The 18,461-nt window shown below is 30.6% G+C and overlaps 2 protein-coding genes across 2 annotated transcripts; one reads left to right on the top strand and one right to left on the bottom strand.

Moving 5' to 3' along the window:
* Positions 1–1,694: 1,694 nt before the first annotated feature.
* On the top strand, positions 1,695–3,516 carry LOC105787556 (homeobox-leucine zipper protein ATHB-40). Its single transcript, XM_012614002.2, has 3 exons — positions 1,695–1,847; positions 1,936–2,261; positions 3,128–3,516. The coding sequence occupies exons 1-3, from the start codon at positions 1,757–1,759 to the stop codon at positions 3,365–3,367; spliced, it is 657 nt and encodes a 218-aa protein (XP_012469456.1). The 5' UTR covers positions 1,695–1,756; the 3' UTR covers positions 3,368–3,516.
* Positions 3,517–7,896: 4,380 nt separating this feature from the next.
* Positions 7,897–10,000, bottom strand: LOC105787554 (scarecrow-like protein 15). The gene has a single exon (XM_012614000.2). It carries the CDS (start codon positions 9,814–9,816, stop codon positions 8,215–8,217), a length of 1,602 nt encoding a protein of 533 aa, XP_012469454.1. The 5' UTR covers positions 9,817–10,000; the 3' UTR covers positions 7,897–8,214.
* Between the last annotated feature and the right edge of the window lie 8,461 nt (positions 10,001–18,461).

Here is an 18,461-nt window from a genome sequence, read left to right as displayed (position 1 = left end):
TAATTTTATAATTAAATATAAATAAAATAACATGATTTTATTATTAGAAATAGAATAATAAACTCTAATTCAAGATAATATTCAAATTTATGTGTGATTTTTGGCCAAATCTATAATATTATATATGAATTTTAGTTTTATGTAATTTTATATATGAAATGTTAATTTGATTCAATTTTCATAAACTTATGACACTATTATTGATATAATATCGTGTTACGCTTACATATGGCATATACAAATAAATATACTTATCCAATATAAAAAGATGTATTTGTTTCTTTAAACGTATACGATTGAATCAAAATCAAAATTTTATTTATACACTCTAGAACGCAATCAAAGCTTCATGTATGTAATTGTACCAAATCAAAATTTGTATATGAAATTACATATTAAATCAATATTCATATATAATTTTGATATTTATCCACTTCGATATTTGTGCACATATATATTATAATAAGTACAACATAATCAAACCAACTAATATAGGGGCATTAGGTAAGTGGAATAATATCAACTTCAACCCCTTTCAATTGTTAAATATTCAATATAAGTTTTGAACAACCTTTTTACCTTTAACCCTCAAAATTTTAAAATTTTATTTCGACCCCAGTTTCAAATTCTTTACCAAATTTTAATTTTCACTCAATTTGGTCTTGGAACTTGTGATGGGTAAAAAAATTTAAAAGCTATGGGGTTATTGGCTAAAGCCAAAAAGGATAGCATGAGTTGGCTAATAGTGGTCATTAAAAGAGTTGGAGATACCACCTAATTGGACAACAAAAGGTGACTTGCCATTGCATGTCCAAATCCAGAGGCCAACCATAACTCATTTGTTTATTGATTTGGGATCCCAATAAACCCTTTGATTTTTTTGTATTTGCATTTGTTCCCTTGCTAACCCTTCACCTTTTATCTTAATTACCTAATTAGGAAAGCCTAATCCAAACCCCATCTTTATTTCAGGATTAGGAAATTTCATGGAAGCTATCATTCTTGAATTTATATTGTGAAGATGAGGAAAACCTTTTAATTGGTATATCTATTTTCCCATTTGGAATTTTCATTTAAAGTGCCTTATCCACTTTTTAGTCCAAAAACATCATCTTTCTATTAAAATAAGACTCTTTAATTCAATTTGACAATAAAAATATATTAAAAAGGGTTTTTATCATCTAAGCCGATCTCTAAATGATTCCCAAAGCAAATTTTAAAGTTTTTGACCAAGTTGGTATACCCGTAATCAGTCTCAACTGATATTTTTATCTTTTACATGAAATCTAGAGAAAAATACATACTTTTAAACATAATTACTTTCACTCCATCGTGAATGTAATATAATCTAGTTTTAATTTATATATTTTTCGATTATTGGATGAAGTTTAAATTGTAAAAGATAATTATCAATATCATTGCAATATTATCTTTTCCTTTGTCTCTAAACTTGAACTTCTTTTATATATAAAATCCCCATACATGCACAAGTTTATTAAAAAGTGAAAACAAACTATTTAAAGCATAAACTTTCTTTTTGTCCCAAATTTGATATACCAAATATTGAAACACTAGAAAGGGGCATTGTTGTCATTCAAAATGCAAATGAAGTTCCCATCTTTGAATAGTGTACTCCTTTTGTAAGTCCTACTCAACCCTATAAATAAACAACATTACTTCACAAACATATCCACTTCTCTTAGCATAGATAAAACCCATTGCTAAATTCAAGAGCAAAAGAAAAAAAAAAATCATCATGACAACCCAAATGAAAGAGCTTGAAGATCCAATGGCTCTAATCACCCAAATGTACCCTTGCATATACACTCAAGTTGCACCACAACAAGGTAAATAATTTGTGTACTTAAACTCAAATCTTTATGATTTCTTTCATTAATCTTGGTAACTTATAGGAACCCTTTTTTTAAATGGCAGGGGAAATATCGAAGCCTCGACGACGACGGAAGAAGAACAAGGGAGGGGAAAGCGGGGCGGCAACCGCGGCGGAGACAGCTAAGAAAAGGAAGCTTAGCCAAGAACAAGTTGATCTTCTTGAACTTAACTTTGGGAATGAACATAAACTCGAGTCCGAGAGGAAAGACCGACTCGCTTCAGAGCTCGGTCTGGACCCTCGGCAGGTCGCGGTTTGGTTCCAAAACCGAAGAGCTCGTTGGAAGAACAAGAAGCTCGAGGAAGAGTATAGCAAGTTGAAGACAATCCATGAAGGTGTTGTTGTTGAGAAATGTCGCCTTGAATCCGAGGTGTATATATATATATATATATATATATATATATATATTTCATGCATTTTATGAACAGAAATGATTTAGTTGAATGTTTAAACACAAACTCTTTTCTTTATTTTAAGCTTTTAACCATTTTTAAAAAAACCCTTTTTTCTTTTGGTTTCTCAGGAACCAAACAGATGTTAATAATACTATCAGGCTGTTTCCTTCTTACCCATATAAAGCATGTCCTGTTTAATGGTCAAATTCTATTTTTAGTCCCTTTATTATTTTCAAAATTTGGATTTTCTTAATTATTCTAATTAAAATGCTGACTATATTTTTTGAAAATGCTTTCCAACTCATCATACTATCATAAATTTTTCTTTTTGAAAACAAAAAAGAAAAATCCAATTCAGTATTTGGACTAACTAATAAAGAAATTTGGGAGTGAATCTAAGATTTAAAATAGTAAAAGCACCAAAACTAAAATTTTGACTTTTTTTTTTTCACGAGGGCTTAGTTCCGCAATTTATGAATTTTTTTTAAAGAAAAAATTAATTATTAATTAACAAAAAGAATTAAGAGCGTTGGTTCGAAGAAAATCAAGCAAGTGCTTATCCCTTTCTTATCTTTTATCCTTTGAAAACAATAAAGACAAAAGGGTTTACCCCACCATGCATGAGCTCTAGGCTCGAAGAAAAACAATGCCATGTTGTTGGGTTTAGTCCATTAAAAAACCTTTCTAAAAAGAAATTTCGGACAACAATGACATGGAACAACAAACCTTTGCCTCCCTTTATTACACAACAAAAGAGTACTTGAAAAATCCCTAATCCAAAACATGTTTCTTTTATGTGAAATTCGAATCTCAAAATTTACGATTTCCTTTTTTTGGGTAGGTTTTAAAGTTGAAGGACCAACTTCGAGAGGCTGAAAAGGAAATCCAAGGATTGACAGAACGAGTAGACGGGGTTTCGAGTAATAGTCCGAGTTCGTCGTCGGTTCTTTCGATGGAAGCCGTGGATCCACCACCTTTCCTAGGGGAATTTGGAGCACAAGGATTTGAGGATCAAGATGTATTCTATATAGGGCAAAATAGTTACATTAATGGCATGGAGTGGATGAATCTATATATGTGACTTAACTTTAATATGTGTAGATAATTATGATATTTAAAAATATATCAAATGTAATGTAATTATATCCTAATTAACCTTAAATTTAGAGATTAATGTTATTAACTACTATATTAAGTAAACTTAGCTTTTGACTAGGATGGTTGGGTGAAGTTGCTAAAGTCTAACTATATTTCTTCTTTCTTGTTTTCCCTCTTGATTAATTAATTATCATAATTTCCCTTCAATTTTTGACTAATAAAGAAATTTTTATATACCCCAAAGACTTCAAAGTCTTTAACCCATTGGCTGAAATTAGTTCATCCAAATTTGAAACTAGGGTTCGACCTGTAGGTTCGTTTGTGTGTGGGTATGTGAGATTGAACTTGTATTATATAAAAACATTATAATTAATTCCACTCAAATGTAAAAGGACTAAATTTTAAAAATTAGAAGAGTACATGGGCCAAGGGCATAATTAAACCATTAGAATAATGCATACATAAAAATGATGATGATCTTCGCACACTTAGGGAGGTTTGGTTCAAGGAATGTTCAGTATGTTTGATTGATAGAATGGAAGATTATCTAGAAGCACATTTTATTAAATTGACTTTGTTATAGATTTTTTTTTAAAAAAAATTAATATTTTTAGTCTCAATTTTCATAAAATTTTTATAATTATTTTATTACAATTTACATATGAATAAGTAAATATATGATGTTAAAATAAATTTATAAATGATAATTATAATAATTCTTGAAAAGCAATTGCATTACCAATCATAATTAGACCTAACTTTTATTAGAAAAAAAAGATTGAACTGATAAAATAATAAAATAAATGGTAAACTGGTCTAAAGTTTAAGATTACTTCAGAATAGGTGGTAATTAATGAGATTATATCCTATATTACAACATTTTAACACTATTTAGGGTTGTGGGATTACAAAATGACTGAAATATTGAGAATTTAAACAATGTAATCTTATTCAAGTATAACATTACGGGCTATAATATAAGATGAAATAATATTTGATACAATCGTCGATGCATAAGTTTTGTGCATCATTGGTATTTAATAATAACATGTTAATCGTAACTATTATAAATAAATATTAACTCTTGAATTTAGGATCTTGAGCTTAAAGGTTAAGGGTCTCGAATCTCGAGTTTAGCATTTATTTATAAATCCTTCACTATTTTTTTACTTTATTTTATAATAAAATATTATGTTATTATTCTTTGATAATACTTAAAATTTATACACGACAATGCATCTAATATTCTCACAGGGAATATTTAAAATTCTTCACATTCATGTGGAACTTTTGTAGGGCATCATCATCTATAGGGGTGTGTATTCGATCGAGTCGAGTCGAATCAAGTCAAAAAATTTCGAGTTAGTCGAGTTGACGAATCCTATTTTAGCAACCGAACTCAGTTTGAATTTTTTTAGAATCAAATCGAATCGAGTCAAAAAATTTTGAGTCGAGTTAACGAATACTATTATTTATACTCAATGTTGCATTTACATGGACTGATTATTTAACTAGTAGACGAAGTATAAGATTATTTAACTATATAAACAATATAATGGTTTTGCCTTTTAACTTAATGAGTAAACATTTATCAAAACGACATAGATTTACCTTTTTAACTTAATGGTTTTGACTTTTAACTTTAGAAAATGTAAACTTTTAGCAAAACGACGTAGTTTTGCTTTTTCTTATTCGGATTTTCGAATAACTCGAATTGTGTAATTCATATTCGAGTTCAACCGAAAAACTTATTTTTTTATTCAAATTAATCCGAATATCTTAATCAACTCAAATAACTCGAATTATTTAATTCCTTTTTAGTGAAATTAAAACTTGATTGAACTCAAATTGATTATAAAAAGTTAACGATTAAAATTTGTCCAATACAATTCTAAAATTATCCGAAACAAAAATAATTTGAACTCAAAATAACTCGAATACAGAATCAACTAAATATGTTACAAAAATGGAAAAGCGGATCATGGAAGGGTATATTCATGAAAGATGCCGACGAAGATTACGAGGATGATCATGGTTTTTGTTTGTTGATAGAAGGGTAAATTAAAAACAAGCTAGCAAAAAGAATTGATCAAAGTATCACGAAGGCCTTTATATTAAGAGTCAGATTGTATTTTGTCTTCTCTACTAAAAAATAGACAAATTAATCATTGTACGTTAAATTAAAGAGTAAATCAGTCTTTTTTATTAAAAAATTTATCCATTTTGTATTACTAAAAATTGGCATGGCATGCCAAGTGTACCTCATGTTGATATATAGGGACCCGTTTTTAATAGTAGAAATGGATAGAATTTTTAACAGAATAATCAGTTTTCTGTTTGATCTAATGTGCAGGGACTAATCTGCCTATTTTTTAGTAGAATGGGTAAAATGCAATCTCACTCCTAATACTAAAACTTCCTTAGTATTTTTATCCAGAAGAATATTAAATATTTGCAATAATGAAGCTAAAAATGAAAGGATAAAATGATAAAAGATGATTGATGATATATAATGAACTTTTAACAGGGACTACCACAAGGACAACACAAAAATAAAAGAGATAAAAGCAATATTTAATCTTTGAACTTAGTATTTTTTTTGGTCTACATTATTATCCGAATTTGACAATTTCTTTCAATTGATTCCTAAACTTACGTTTAAGTAAAGTGTGACGAGATGACACTTTAAGATTTTGTCCTATTATCACTTGAAATTTTAAAAAGTATATGTACTTTCTTCATAATATTTCAATAATTCTTTTTAGAATTGATATAAATTAAGAAAAATTGAAAAAAAAATAGTGTGAACAAAAAAAAACCTCAAAGACCAAATTGAAAATTTTATCAAATTGAGGGATATATGAGGAATATATGCCTTTTGGGGGACATTGTGGTCCTCGCCACAAGATTGCATGAATTTGCAATTTAAGGTTGTTGGTCGGTGGCCAAGATAAGTGTTGTGTTGAATTTTTGTTATTTTTATTTTATAATAATAATACTTTTTATATAAATTTTGATACGATAATAATATGCGTTATATATAATTACATGATGTTGTTGGGAGGGACAGTCACAATCTCCGAATATAAACCGTAAAATGGATATGAAGAATACAAAAACAAAAACAAAATCTCTTTCTTTCAATTTAGTTGCTCTCTAGATATGTCACATTTGATCGGATCATGCATGATTAGTGGTAACATACTAAGATAGCTAACATTGACTTGAAATTTCGAGAAAAAGTCAAGTGTCATAACAGTACTTAATAGAGATCTCTGGTTGATCTCATGGGTCTTACATGACTTAGAAGCACATGTCAAATCTTTTATTACCCGTATTGATCATATACGCACATGTGATAAAATACATGCTATGATATTACTCTCTTGTATCGTTGAGTGCATGTCTTTATCAGAATTTCAATATCATACAGTTTGTTTCTTGTTAGCTTAAAAAGATTGTACCGTTATTTAATAATAAAAAACATATCAACAATAATTATTTCATCTATAGAACCTAGTGATTTTTCAATTATTATTATCAAAAATATTTTATAATCTATTGGTAATTTTCAATTTTTTTCAATTTCCTCCCCAATTATTCTTTAGGGCCATTGAGAGTCGACTTTGCTTAAAGTAAACAGCCCATCCATTAGGGTATCTTTACAAGCCCATTACAATTTATCGTTTTAGGCTATAGATCAACAATGCCATGATGATTCATTATATTTGGGTTAATTTCATCAACATATTTAAATTATCGTCTAGATTTTAAATTCATTCCTAAACTTCAGAACGTTCTAATTGAGGGATTGACCCTCAAAGTATCAATACAATATTAACGGCTAATTCATAAACGATGTGGATAATGTTTAAAGTACATAGATCAAAATTGACATACGTGTGTACCACCAGATAAGTACACTAGTGTTTACAATTTGATCATCGTATTTTAAATATAGTTCGAGTCGGATTTGAATCAACCTTTAATACTTAAGTTAATGATTAGGTTAATGAAAGAATATTGTCAATTTAAAATTAGAGCAAAGCCAAAGAAAATCAAGATAAAGAGCTCATGAAAAATAGGTCCGAGTTGTTTGAGATTGGTCTTGTTCGAATCTTGATTGTGTGTAACTCTTTAAGTTTACCTGATTTCATCTGCGTCGCTCCTCAACTTCGAGTAAACCGATTTGATAATGAGACCTTTTGGCACATGTTGATAAATCTTGTTATGTACTCTTAAATAAATATTATTTGGAGCCATTAGAATAAGATCTGATTTTATTACTTATTATATTAGTCTTATTGAAGAATAAAATCTTGCATTTTCAAGATTCGGATAAAAACTTCAAATTTACAAATAATTGTGTATAATATTATACTATTGTAACTTTTTTTTTATGACATATACTATCGGTTTATGATCCACGTTCAGAGTTCAGAGTTCACAGTTACCCCTCCCAATAATATCGTCTTAGAAAAAACTTCAACCCCCATCCACCGGAGCAAAGCAAAAAATAAATAAAATTTGATTTAATTATTGGGGTTTAACCCCTTGGATACATATTTTTTGGGTTACAAATTTTGTGTTGCATTCATATTTATATAAATATTATTACATATTTTTTATATAATTTATATATACTTATATATATATATATATATTGGATAAGGAAGAAACTAGGCACTAAAGGACTCCATTCTCCTACCTCTTTTAGTACAATTTAACTACCAGCAATTTTTTTAATTTAATTACCAAATTAAAATTTAAAAACCCCCATGCAAAAATACTAAAATTCTAAGAATTCCAGCTAGGCTAAATTTCTTACATTCAACACCTCCATGCTGACGTGGCAACCAAGGCACTCTCGTACCAGCAAAGCACCAACTCAGCTTGTCGTTTCGCCACGTGGAATCCCCTGACCTGAACTTTCCCCAGTAAGCACTCCGCTTGGAACTCCGCCAACTGGCTCAAATGCACAGCCCTCATCCCCGCCCCACGGAACCTCTCCCTCCACGGGGGAGCCGTACTCCTCGCAGCCGTTTCCACTGCCGCTAATATCCTTGGCCGGAGAAGCAACGTCTCTATTTTCCTCACCCATTCCCCGTTCCCCACGACCGCCGCATCCAAAGACTCAAACATCATAGCGTAGAATTCCAGTCCGTTAACGAAATTCTTCCGGAACGATGTCGTACCGGACTCCATCCATACCTCGTTATCAACAAACACGACGATGGTAGGATTAACCCGCCGGAGATCGTTCAAGAACGCCGTTAAGTTTAAACCCAAAGACCGAAAAATCAACGGAGATAAAAGGATCGCCGTTTTTTCACCGTCGATGAACTTAAAAGATTTAAAAGACAACATTTCGAAAGTACGAAGTAAAACAAATTCAATCTGGAACCTTAATTTAAGCTCTGAAGCGAACTGCACAAGGTTGTCTTTAATTAACCTTGTTTCTATAGCGTATTCTTCTGGTACCACCGCTGTTACACGTATGAACTTACGTGAATGGTCATGTCTTTCAAACATTTCTCTCATCAACGACGCGTATTGACCGCCGAATCCGATATCGAAATCGATGATGTGAATCAACGGTGATGATCCATCCAGTACTGCTTCCATTAAAGCTTGATTGGTCGTGAAATGACTAAACATCGGAATCGGATTAATCCCTGAAAAAGCTTTGTAAGCTTTGATTGTTTGAACGATGTCGTTCCACGACGATAACCGAGTCGTACGAGTTAACCCGCCGGTGAGAAGAGATAAAAGAGCTTCTTTGAAATAAAACGCCGCTCTTTGTAACGGCTTCCCGGACGGTGATCGTAGCCGCTGACCAAGCCGAGCTAATATCACCTGAGCTAGCTGCAATTCCTGGGTGTCGAAACAATCAGCGGCTCGTACAAGCTCTTCTATAAAATCAAACCCGGAATTGATGAAGTTCCCCATATTATTAAAACCATAAGTAGTAGTATTAGAAATATCAATATTATGAGACGGGTAGAAATCATATAGATTGTTAAACTCAGTTGGGTGAGTTAACTCGCAGGAAGTAAACTCAGGGAGGTTCTGTATATGATTCTCTTGTGGTGGAATAGTTTTGATGGACGGTACTGATTCATCATCTAATCCCAAATCTTTCATGATGGAATCCCAATCCATGTTTCGTAACACATGTTCATCCCACTCAAGTGGAGCTTGATGCTGCTGCTGCTGCTGTTGATGCTGATGATGATCCACCGGATTATCATGCCCGGGACTCGGGCTTCGCCGGAGTTCAAGAACCGAAGTAGGCTCATAACACGAAGTTGAAACACTGTTAATAGTAGCACCATGGAAACTTATGTTCCTAGTACTACTAGTGTTAGTATTGTTGTTAGGTTTAGGGCTTTGGCAATGGTTGCTTTGTGGAGAAGAAACGGGGACTCTCATAGCTTTTTGGGTGGGGGGTTGATTATGTTTAAATGAGTGTTCTTTTAGGGTTTGAAAGTGTAGGAGAAGATGATAAGGGGCTTTTAGAGGTTATAATTGTAGGCTTTTTATCTTTGCATGGAGGGGTTGAGGGGTCAATGGGGGAGAGGGTATGGGTTGAAAGCCATGGCATTATATGGGGATGATGACATATTATATACATACACAACATAAGATCAGACCTGTCTTCTTCTTTTTTTATCAACTTTGAAGCTTCAACCTCAAGCTTTTGCTTTCGTTTTTTTTCTTTTTCTTGTGGAGGATTCTCACCCTTCATTTTTGTTTCTTTTCAAGATTTATTTTATTAGGTTTTATATATATTTATATTACTCATTTCCTTTTTATTGTATTCGAGATTCACGATTTGTCATTTTCACATTACTCGTTCAATTATATATATTTTCATCTAATCATGAAAAATTATAATATAATCATTCAATTATTCAATTCGCTGCTTTCAGTCACCCAATTATCTTGAATCTTTGGGTATTTTTATTTTTACGCTAGCTAATTGGTGACTAAAAAGACAAAATTAAATTATTGGGTGATCATCTTATAACTTTTCATAATTAAATAACCAAAAAAAGAACATGACTAGATGACTACCAATGTAATTTACGTTAAAAACACGTAATAAAAACATTTACATGGGATGAAATTCGAAAATAAAAACTTAAGATCGTAAGGACTCAATCTTAATTAATAGACATGAAACCACACGTGTCATTTTGAAAAATAAGACAAAGGAATTACTCTAAAATCATAAGACAATATATGTCCAAACAAACAGAAAGCTAACCTTATAAGTAACATAACCAATGGTGTTGGTCAAAAGTGAAAATTTAAAATTTCATCAAAACCATATGAAATAAAATTAAACAAATACAAGATGCTATTTTATATTGATTTAACAAAATAAAATAAAATATGAAGATTGATGCTTTCATTAAAAGAGAAAGAAGTAAATAGAAAAAGGGTGTTTTAAATTTGGATCCAAAGATGACAAATAAGTCAACATTTTGTGACTTAAAGTTCTTCTTTCTTTCTTTCTTTTTTTATCTTTTTCTTTTATTTTGGTTTGCCCCCACAAAAGTAATAAAATAGGGAGCTAAAGACAAGGCAAATTCACCCCCCTCCCCCATTCACATCACCTTAGAAAGGGAGGGCATTAGCATAAAGTAGTTTTGAGACTTTGAGAGTCCACTTTATGAACCTCAAACCCCCCTATGATTGATTTGTAAACATATCTCCTATACATATATTCAATTTTATAATTTTCTGAAAATTGAAGGACTATATAAGAAATTTTTCATCTTTGGGGTTAATGTCACTTCCTATCTTCCTCCGTTTCCCCTTAATTATCTTAATAAATTTGGTGTCACGAGTGAACTCACATACTATTCTTAATTAATATTTTTTTTAAGACAAGATAACACTAAAACTTTTTTCAAGTAACTTTTCATCTTTAAAACTATCCACTTTTCTCTTTACGAAAGTTTATAATGGATGTGACAAATTCTTTATTTTTTTTTACCTACATTTTGTTCTAGTTTAGTAAAGAAGAATTAAAGGGAAAATGCATATTTGTAAGAATTTAATTAAAGAGCTTTAGCCTTTTAGGTTTTATTTCACTTTCGCTATACATCAATGATCATTAATCTGAAATTCAGATAAGATCCAGGTTTTCTACTCGCGACCCAGCTAAGTTCCACCAAATAGATATGCGCGAAGCATATAGTTAGGGGACAGCCAGGGGAGCTCTCACGGACTGAGGGGAGTTCACGATCCCAGCTTGCATATACTCAAGGAGTTCGCATGTAGGGGACCGCGAGGCTTAAAAAGCGACCCCAAACAATAGACGTTTTCAACATGCTCGAGGCCTACTCAGAATGTTAGTCCTATAAATAGTGGGGTCAAGTCTATGAACAATGGAGTCAAATTATGATTAGTGATAATATATATATATATAAATACCCGAATGTTCTCTTTAATGAGATAGACAAAAAATGACTCAGCAAGTGTGAATTATTAATAAAATATTAAAATTTTATGAATTGAATTTACATTATTATTATCATAATAATTACTGTTTTTTTTTCTTATCTTCTATTTAAAAGGTGAGAATAAATTTCTCTATAATTTTAAAAACATACAATTAAAATTATAGTGCATGAATAATTTACGAGTTAATTTACTTTTCAACTTTATGATGACCAAAAGCCTTCGTTGACTTTAATAGATACAAACGGTCTTAATTCAATCAACCAAATCTTTGAGCTGCAAGAAGTTCAGATTTTCAACTTAGAATCTCCGTCGATTTTCTCGACAACCAAACAACTTTAGAACAACCACGAATGATCTCTCATCCTAGAAAAAAAAAGTTAAACGAGGCACCTCCCCATGGATGAAAAATCATATCAAATTCACCCTAGAAATGTTCAGGGTTCGGATTATCCATCTGATTTCAAAGTTCCGTTCGAAATATAGATGGGTTTGGACGAAAATACAAAAACCAAAAAATATATTTGAACATAAAAAATAAACCTATTTAAAATACGAGCTGAGCTTGCACTTCAACAATTAAGCCTCGAGCTTGGCTTGACATGTTTTAATATAAAAAAATATTAAAACATTAAATAATGAATTAAAATTTGTTGAGGGGAGTTGGATCTCGGACCCTCAACGAAAGGTATTATCCTGCTCGAGGGTTTTGTCTCCCTACTCCGAAAAGAACCCAACCAGATTCACAAAGTTAAAACAGGTAAGAAATATAAGGCCTTAGTTGATGGTTTGATCTCCCGCAAGCACACTTTCCATAATTAATTTCTAATAATATTGACACTTCTCTCGTAAGTTTGTAGGTCGTATCTACATAAACCAGAACGCTTCTTAAGGGAGAAAAAACCCCTTAACGGGACAATACCTTTCGTTGAGGGTTCAAGACCTAATTCCCCTCGTCAAAAATAATATATATTTAAAAAAACCTAAACAAATTTACATTAACTATTTATAATATAAATGAATTTAAACAAAATTTTAAACCATATTTAATATCGAGCCGAGCTAAAACAAATATAAAAACAACAAACATGGTATAAACAAAATAAATCGCATAAACCTTAACAAAAAAATAAAAGAATAAAAGGTATTATTCAAGAATCGGAAATAGACGTTCACATTAGGGTAATAAACAGGCAGCAGCCCCGTCGGCAATCGCTCTGGTCAAAAATTTTTTTTAGAAACAGAAGTTAGGGGCTAATTCATCCAACTTCTCAAACTACCGCTTAAAATTTAAATTGGTCCCTAAATTACAAGATGTTTTGATCGAGTCCTTAAAATATTAATATTGTATCAACGATCTTTCCATCAACATAATTAGTGATCGTGGAATGTACATAAACACATGAATCAAATTGTAAACATATATACAATTACCTAGAGAATAAACAATTCGAATCTAACGTGTTGAAATAAGATAGTATTGTATCAATAAAATTTAAGCGGACCGCTTCTTTTTTCTTCTAGCAAATCAAATCCATGCGATAAATATACATTGCGTTTATAATTTGATCAAATATATTTCATATCATATTTAATCTAGCACTTAATCAAGGGCAAATGGTAATCGGAGCCAGGAGCCAGGGTCTCAAAAAAATGAAAAATTAATTAGGCCATCCCAATTTTTTTAAAAAATTTTAATTAAACCCTTTGATTATTATTTTTTGAAAATTTTAATTAAACTTCTCTAATTTAAAAAAAAAATTAATAGCCTCCTTTAAAAATTAATGTCAAGATCCACCATTGCACTTAATGTCTAAGGTAAAGGAGAAACTAACACAAAGACCAAACTAATACAACACTAAATCTTTGAGGATGTAAAGAGAAATTAATTGAAAGTATAATGGAATTCGTGTTGACAAGCCAAGTGATATGGCTTGTCTTTTCAAGTAAGGGAAATTGGACCCACAAATGGACATGCATGGAATCATGACGTGATTGGCCAAGTAGGACCATGACAGGGCCCCACTAGACGGCTTTTCTTGTCGGATATGCATGGATTTTGCCCATGACTTTAACCCAAAAAAAAAAAAAAAAGGTCCCTTCCATAGTAGTACCTACCTAGTTGGAGGTTAGTTTATTGTGAGTTTTAACTGATATTTGTTAGTGCAATAAAGCGCGTAGAAAACACGCCCACGTAGGACAGCTTTAACTTTTTGGCGGCGAGAGATCAGAGAATATATTCCGATCGATGATGGACAGTGTGGTGCCTTATTTTTCCATCGATATGATGTATCTCTATCCCATCTATTTTACGTACCATAAACAAACACATTTTGTCCCATGCCTCCACCCCTTTTTCTTAATGCAAAACTTATTTTCCTAAAAATAAATGTTCGAAAATTTTGTAAAGGTCGAAGTTTTAGATTCTTTAGTAAACGTAATTTTTATGTGTACTTGTCGTGGGTGACTTCTGTCGGATTATATGTTAGTTCTTTGTTTATTTTCTAGATGCTTTGTATTCTAGGGTAAAGCTAGAAATTATCTTTCGAGAGGCTAAAATTAAATTATGTATTTTTATGAGAATTAAAATGTAATTTTACCATTTTAATATTAATAAGATCTAAAGGAGCTCATTTTAAGGGGGTCTTGGTCATTGCCAGCCCCTCCTTCGTGTCGCCCATGTTTATAGCTAATCATATATGTATTTATAATTGTACTATACTTGTGAGTACAATATATTTATATTTGTAAACTTTCAAAAAAAAAATTCTCAAACTATTGCCTATATTTTAACTTGGTCCAAACACTAACATGATCTAATTCAGTCTTTAGGGTTTTGGTATCGTATATCAATCAAGTCCTTTTGTATGCTTAAGCATTTCAAATTTGACGCAGAGCATATTTGTAGCATGCGTATCAAGCTATAAATAAATCTGTACCTATTACATGGACAATTTGGGTTTAAAATGTTTACAAAGAAAAAGAAATTAGCCTTTTAAAATTTTATTGACACTCATTTTTTAGAACGTCAAACCCAAGACGTCAGTGAAGTACATACGTGTTTTTTTCTAATATTATATCAAAATTATTAATGTAATAAATATACATGCACTTGTTTTAAGTATATTTACATTGACCTCAATTTACATTTAGTGTCCGAATTGATAGTTAAATTAACGAAACAACATGATTGTTACATTATCAATACTTTTGAAGATTCAATTAATTTTAAATTTTATAAATTATTTAAAATCTTAATAATAATTTAGAAATTTTTGGTGAAAATAACCTATAAAATGTTTATATATGTATATATGTTCATGAATTACATAATACTATCACATTAGAAGCCTTTAAAACTAAATACATATAATTTTATTTTATGTATTATTAGTACACTAAATAGATTTTTTTTTAATAATCTCATTATAGGCTTTGATCATATCTGTTCTTTTTGACATAATGGCTAGAACTACCCATAGTCCCTCCTCAACCAATAAATAGGAGGATAATGCACTTCAACGCACTCAAACCCACACCCTCTTGCATTGACAACAACACCCATATATACCAATCGAGTTAAGACCCAATCGACACAATCTTTTATAACATCTTTTTGTGATGTAGTACGAATTTCGTAATTAAGCTATTGTGGGTCCTTAATGTTTTTCAAAATAATTTATACTTTAAACCTCTCTTTTCTTTATAATATAAAAATTAAAATACTATTAGATTTGGATGGCTCTACATGTGTGAATGCATGGGAGGGATCCAATGCTATTAAATTAGTCATTAATTTGTTAATATATGTTTAACATTGTAAAGATTCCACTAACAAGTGTATGCTTCTTTCTTGTTAGAGTTATTACTTAAATTAAATTATATTTATAATAATAAGAAGAATATTACTATTTTGTATTAAATAAAATAATTAATAATTTTTATAAGAGGAGGAAAATAAGTTGTCTAAGGATCGAACTCAAAATCGATATCAAATAAAATCATTTTAACGAAAGTTTATTTTAAATAATTTGCATTTATATATTTTTTAAATTTATAATTAAGTTTCGGCATCGGTTAAAAATGTTTCTAAATTTTTCCTCGTAAAATGATAAAAAATTTATTTTAAAAATTTTAATTGACATCGATCTCGAATTTAATCCGTTAACAACTCCTAACCGTTGTATAAAGAAAATAAAATTACTAAAAGGGAAGCAATAAAGTTAGGCATTATTGTTTTGAAAGAGAAAGGGCAAAGGCAAAGTGTAAACAAAAGCCTCTAAGAAGGCCCATGGTAAAAGGAAGATGTTTTATAAATTAAAAAGCACTTTTTTTTGTACCAACCTTAGTGTTGTATATGGATATTTAATTAATGATTGTTTTAAAGAATGAGAGCTTTATATGCTTAATCATGGATACTTCAACTAGAAAATTTGGAGAATAAATCAAGGAAAGGATTGTTTTCACATCAGTCCCAATACAACAATATCCATGGTAATTAATATTATACTAGTAGTGGTCGAGGGTTCGATCTTCACTCTGGGTATGAAACGGTTTTAAAATTCGTGGTCAGCATGGACCCTTTAATCTGCTTACAGAATGCGGATGATTAGTTACTAGACTCGCTTCGATAGATACCTTGAGAAATAAAAAAAAAATGTTATACTAGTGTATGAGATTAAGTAATCACCGACATACCATTTACTTATCTTTGTTGACATCAACCATCAAATTGTCGGTCTTTAGATTAATGAATGATCATATAGGTGAATTCCTTTTTCACTTTTTATTTAGAAGAGTGGTTTTTTAACGAATCACATTTTCGTTATAAAAAATAGGGAAGACTATCATATGTTTTTTTTTTTTAATGCTCAATTAAGGACATGTGGTAATTTTTTAATCTGACTTGTAGAATTAAAATTTTCCGCTGTCAATATACCAAATATTTATCTTTAAAATATTATATATAAAATTTTTAAGTATATTCATATTATTTTAACTATTTTTCTTCTTATTTGCTTAAAATATTATATTATAATTTACACAATGAATTCATTTGGTATGAACCATGACAATCAGGTCTTAGCACAGTTGATAAAAGACGAAGGCAGAAGTCCTAGGTCTTGAGTTCACATGTTTCAAATTCACCATAAGCAATTATATGTTTGGATCTTCGAGTCTCACCTGTGTGGATTTTAGTTTCATTTCATCTGCGCTAGTTTGGATCATCCCAATTTTTAGTATGTTTGTACTATACTAATTTATTCTACTTTATGATTGTTTGAACATGTATTTATATTTATACTTAACTATACTTGTTATAATAAACGTTAATAATGGTGGTAGAACGATCGCAAAGTAATAAGAAAAGAAAAAATAAGAACACACAAATTTTACGTGGAAAACCCTTTCGGAAAAAACCACGGACAGATGAGGAGAAATTCACTAATGTTAAAAACGAACGATACAAGAGGACTACATCTATTTAAGGGTTGGAGAACCCTGTTCTAATCAAAGTCAGATAGAAGAAAAATAGTTCTATACGAATATAACTTGCGTTGTATGGTCCATTCCCCAATCCAACTTTTTGCTTAATGGGGATTCGGCGCTTCGTCTCCACAGATCCCCTTATTTTATTGTTATATTTATTTCTTCAATAAGTAACGGAATTCGAGTCACACAATCTCTAACAAATACTGTACTTGTGACATGAATGATTAATATATATATATATATATATATTAAAATACTTGAAATAAAACCCTAAATGATTCCATTAGCATCTAAATTCCAAAAGAGCCAATAATTGTCCAACATCTCTAGATGATAAAACCCTAATCTTTTTCATAACAGTTTTAAAAAAAAAAAACATTTTTCTCATAGACACATGATTTACATTGCAACTTGTAAAGAATACTTATAGTATTTTATGGGAATATTTTTTTAGTCAAAATACTTAGGTATTAAGGTTCAATATATATATATATATATATATATATATATACACACGGGACGCACACGTTAAAGGCAAGAAGAAGAAGCTTGAAGTTCACAAAAGTTTTAAATTGGAAGATGTTTAGATTCTGATTTATATCATTCACAAAAAAAGATGGTCTCCCATTACTCCCTAAAAGAAAAATAAAGGCAAAGGCTGCCTTTGCCTTTGCCTTTTGCCTTTTGGGTATTCATATCAATAATCTACTCAAAAAAAAAGTTAGTATATTACATAAATTTTAAAGGGACTAAAATGATAATTTTACCATGTTGAGGGCGAAGTCATTGTCAGAACAAATTTGAAGTAAAAGTATCATAGAAGTTCCCGTAAAGTCAGATTCCATCTATTTCTATTGTTAAAAATCACTGATCTTGTATGTCAGCATGCGGTATACATGTTAACGACGCCAATTTTCAACAATAGAAACTCATTGAACTAACATTCAGAGACTCATTTATCTATTTTTTTTAAAAGAATAACAAAATACAATTTAACTCTTAGTATGAGAACTTCCATAATAGTTACGCCACGAAAATTACGTAATATAATTATTATTTATGTGAATATAGTGAAATATATGAATATTACTACATGAAACATTGTGGGGATG

This window comes from Gossypium raimondii, chromosome 2 (genome assembly GCF_025698545.1).
Source record: "Gossypium raimondii isolate GPD5lz chromosome 2, ASM2569854v1, whole genome shotgun sequence".
NCBI lineage: Eukaryota > Viridiplantae > Streptophyta > Magnoliopsida > Malvales > Malvaceae > Gossypium > Gossypium raimondii.
The sequence above is the reverse complement of the archived record's forward strand: the minus strand, read 5'-3'. Positions and strand labels throughout refer to the sequence as shown.

Excerpts from the sequence above, each read along its gene's own strand:
- LOC105787556 (XM_012614002.2), top strand. The coding sequence starts at position 1,757 with ATGACAACCCAAATGAAAGAGCTTGAAGATCCAATGGCTCTAATCACC. Across the intron at positions 1,848-1,935 it reads TCAAGTTGCACCACAACAAG|GGGAAATATCGAAGCCTCGA; the intron begins GTAAATAATTTG and ends TTTAAATGGCAG. Across the intron at positions 2,262-3,127 it reads AATGTCGCCTTGAATCCGAG|GTTTTAAAGTTGAAGGACCA; the intron begins GTGTATATATAT and ends TTTTTTGGGTAG.
- LOC105787554 (XM_012614000.2), bottom strand. The coding sequence starts at position 9,816 with ATGAGAGTCCCCGTTTCTTCTCCACAAAGCAACCATTGCCAAAGCCCT.